We start from the raw sequence: 4,155 nt of genomic DNA, 5'->3' as shown, positions 1-4,155 counted from the left end.
GTGACATTTCCCTTCTGTGGGTATAACCTGAGGGATGCGGGTGGAGTGGAGAGGCACAGTTATTGCCTATGTAGGTGGGCACAGTCGTCGTTTATGGGGAGCTCATGCAGTCAGGTGCCTTGAGCATTTCCTCATGGCCCCCTTCCCACGCTTGAGTCCTTTCCCTTCTGGTTTCCCATCTTGAAAGCTTCCCCAGTTTCACTCTCCTTGTGTTTGCTCTTTCAGGAATCAGTGACATTTAGGGATGTGGCTGTTGACTTCTCTCAGGAGGAGTGGGCCTNCCTGGATGCTACTCAGAAGGTCTTATACAGGGACATGATGTTGGAGACCTACAGCAACCTGGTCGCAGTGGGTAAGCCTGTGCCCCATGGATGGGGGATGTGTCCTCTACACTGTGGGCTTTCCTCACTCTGAATTAAAGGACAGTGCCATCTTTCCAGTGGTAGCTGAAGCTGGGATGGAGGCTGATTCCTGTCATTGCTTCTCTGAGAAGGCTGAGGCAGGAAGGTTGCTGTGAGTGTGGCATCACTGTCAGATCCATCCTGAGTTCCAGACTAGCCTAGTCTACAGGGTGAGGCCTTGTTTCAAAAAAAACAAAACAAAAAATAAATAAATAAATAAAATAAATAAAGAGATACATTCATAAATAGAATCTTGGGCTAGAGAGATAGCTTGGCAGTTAAGAGACCCAGCTATTCATGTAGATAATCCGCGTTCAATTCCTAGCACCACAGAGGGCTCACAACCAGGTGTAGCTTCAGGACTCTGATGCCCTTGTGCCTCCATGGGCACCATGCTTGTATGTGGCACTCAGCAATACATACACATAGTTTTAAAAGAGAGAGCTGAGTTCCTCCGTCATGTGAGGTTTATTGGATTGAAAATAGGAGCTTCATGAAGCGCCTGCTTGCCCACCCCTTGTTGGTCCTCTCAGTGAGCTCTAGGTTCAGGAAGAGACCTTGCCTCAGATAAAGAAGTGGAAAGCAGTCAATGAACATACCTAACACACTGGTCTCTTGCCTGTATATGCATGTACATGTGTGCACAGACCCCCATGAGCACATACATCCCCCTTACATGCATAACTAAATGAAAGAATCATTATTATTTACTTGTTAGTGAATCAATAGAGTTGACTCAAAAACAGAAGTGGGCACATTCTGTTTCCTTCAGTGAACACTTCCTTCACCTGCTTTGTAGTGGAAATTCTAGGATTTGAAGTTTGTTTTTCATTGACCAAATCTGAAGAATGAGGTGTAAATTTTAACAAAGGCAATATAAATAACGAGAATAATTTTTATGGCTGTGAATGTGAGTCGGGAGTAGAACAGTTCCCCAGGATACTCAAGGCCCTAGTCCCATCCCTGGCATTACTAAATAAATACATGGAAGTGTAAAAAAAATAATGATTTTGTATTAGTGCAGGTCAGATAATCTTTAAAGCACTTGTGATAGTATTTAATCTTAGTATCAGCTCTATCAAATAGAACACATTAATTCATTTATTATCATTACTACTACTACTACTGCTAATTTCGTGTTTTTGCGGCCAGGTCTCCCGTAGCACAGGTTATCTATGGACTTGCTATGTTGTGACGATTTGTGTGTATGCCACCTTGCTTAGTTTTCAGATGGAAAATTGAGCATACATTCTTACGTGACTCCCCTAAATAAACATCATTATCAGTGAGCTGCAGAGATGGGGTCTACACTAGACAGTGTAGCTTAAGGGTTCATGTTCTCACCACTCAATTATATTTTTCTTTTTAAGTGACAAGCCCCTGTCTGCATTTAAAGGAGATTAAAACTAATCTTAAGCAGCTGAATTCTTACCCAGGTTGCCTTTTTTCCTTCTTGTAAGTCTTTTCCTCAGCATTATTTTGGCTTTTAGAAGCTTTTGACCTGTTTTTCCGAGATAAGGGTCTTGCTGTGCAGGGCAATGGCCTGGCTCATTTTCCCCCATGCTGGTCTCCCAAGGCATGATCCACTGTACCCAACTGTATAGACCTTTATAATAAATAAATGTGTATTTTTAAAATCTACATAAGCAGGGCATCATGGCACACACCTTCAGTCCCAGCATTTGGGAGGCAGAGGCAGGCAGATGTAAGTAACATGTTCTCTACATCCTGGGATTATTAAAAGAGACCCAGTCCCATTGAATGAATGAATGAATGAATGAATGAATGAATGAATGAATGAAAATCTACACAATGAGCCATCTCTTTCTTTCTCTTAAGTGGGAAGTTGCATTTCCAAGCCAGCTCTGATCGTCTTACTAGAGCAGGAGAAAGAGCCCTGGATGGCTGTGAAGGAAGAAACAGACAGGCTGAGCCCAGGTGAGTAAGAGTGAAGTGTTTCAATATTGGTTGTGTGTGTGTGCACACATGTGTGCAGGTATCCTAAGAGGCCCTAGGGAGGGTCAGCTCCCTGGGGCTGGAGTGATAGGGGCTGCTGGGTCTCTAACCCAGGGCCTCTGTCAGAGCTCTCAGATTTCTTGTCCACTGAACCAAAGCCAAGACAGTTTCAGCACCAGTGAAAGCTGTCACGCAGGGAGGGGCACCAAATGTTTGGATTCTGTGTCTTCATGGTCACTGAAGTCACAGTATGATGGTGGATCCTCCCTGCAGCACTGGGGAGTGGCAGAGGCAGATCCCTTGGGCTTGCTGGCAAGTCGGCCTAGTTTATTTGTGCAGTTCCAGGCAAATGAGGGACCCTGACTCAAAAAGAACTGATGGACAAGCCAGGGGAACATCTGAGTGCACACAGCACAGCCTTCTACCTAGCTTGGCAGGCAGCTGTGATGGTTTTCTTGATTGGCAAATTGACTACTTCAGGAATTAACTAAAATCTAGGTACACCTATGAGAGATTTTTGTTAGGTAAAGTATCTCAAGTAGGAAGACCCACCTTTAATCTACATCTTTTGAGATGGGAAGACCCACCTTAAATCTGGCCCACACCTTCTGGTGCAGCCCGTGAAAAGGATGTGAAGGAAGCTCTGCTCTTTTTCTGCTTCCCTTACTCTGGTGTCAAGTCTAGTCTATTTGGGAGTCTGCCTGGTTCTTGTGCCTTAATAGGCATCTTATTCATTAGAGTCGGGGAATTTTCTTCTATGATTTTGTTGAAAATGTTTCTTTTATCTTTGAACTGGGCTGCTGCTGCTATTCCTCTTCTTCCTTCTTCTTAGATTTGCACAGGAATTTTTTTAGATTTGCCATTTTATTTGTGACAGGTATTTATTTCTTTTATTGTGTCTTCAATGTGTAGCCTTAGATTTTTTTCAAAACCTATTTTAATTCTGGTTCTTTAGTGCTTTCAATCTCCCTTATATCCCACCACCCACCAGAGGTAGTAGAAAAGAAAGGTTAATAGAAAACAGGAGTTGTGGATCTGTTTAGAAATAATTCTTTGGGGCGATTCCAATCTTTATTGTTAGCAGTGCAGTTCACTAGCAAAACACCAAACATGAATATGTAGCAGCAGCTTAATCCAAAAGAAACCATAAGGCTGTGCCAATTGGCACAAGCCCACAGAAGCAGCAAGAAGCAGTTTGAATACCACCGGAAGTCCTTTGGTGCATTTCTGTCTGCAAAGTCATGACAATCAAAGACCAGCAAAGAAAGCAAGGTGAACCAATGCAAGAGTATCATAAGCGAAGACCAGTGTCAGCAAAGACCAACAAAGACTAGTAAGGAGTTGCAAGGCGAACCAATGCAAAGGCGTTGTCCACTGTCTGTAGGGTTATTCTTCTACCCTTTCAAACATCACGAATCCTCTCAAGAGTCTGCCCCTGAAAAACATCACATGCCCTTTCACCAGAGAGTTTCCAGAAAACCACCACATGCCTGTTCTCAGCAAAGCATCCTCTCAATGTCTGCTCAGCAAAACATCCTCTCATAAGACAGCTTCCAGAAAAACATCACATGACACAACTAAGTCTCCAGCAATTTCCACTTCATTAGTGTCTCTTGTCTCTGAGGGTCTTGTTTGAGTTTGTAAGCTTTTTGTTTCCAGATGTTTCTCAGTTTTAGCTTTCTTTTTTTTTAAATTATTTTATTAGATATTTTCTTCATTTACATTTTAAATGCTATCCCGAATGTCCCCTATACCCTCCCCCCCACCCTGCTTCCCTGCCCACCCACTCCCACTTCTT

The 4,155-nt window shown here is 43.2% G+C and overlaps 1 protein-coding gene across 1 annotated transcript in view; it reads left to right on the top strand.

The window, feature by feature from the left end:
• The window catches only part of LOC110330801 (zinc finger protein 59-like), a 19,270-nt gene that overhangs the window by 4,256 nt on the left and 10,859 nt on the right, over nucleotides 1–4,155 (top strand). Inside the window, 2 exon segments of the mRNA XM_029543835.1 lie at nucleotides 226–352; nucleotides 2,241–2,339. Coding sequence (XP_029399695.1) covers nucleotides 226–352; nucleotides 2,241–2,339 — 226 coding nt within the window.

The sequence above is a fragment of the Mus pahari genome, chromosome 1, assembly GCF_900095145.1.
Source record: "Mus pahari chromosome 1, PAHARI_EIJ_v1.1, whole genome shotgun sequence".
NCBI lineage: Eukaryota > Metazoa > Chordata > Mammalia > Rodentia > Muridae > Mus > Mus pahari.
This window is presented reverse-complemented; position numbering and strand designations above follow the sequence as displayed.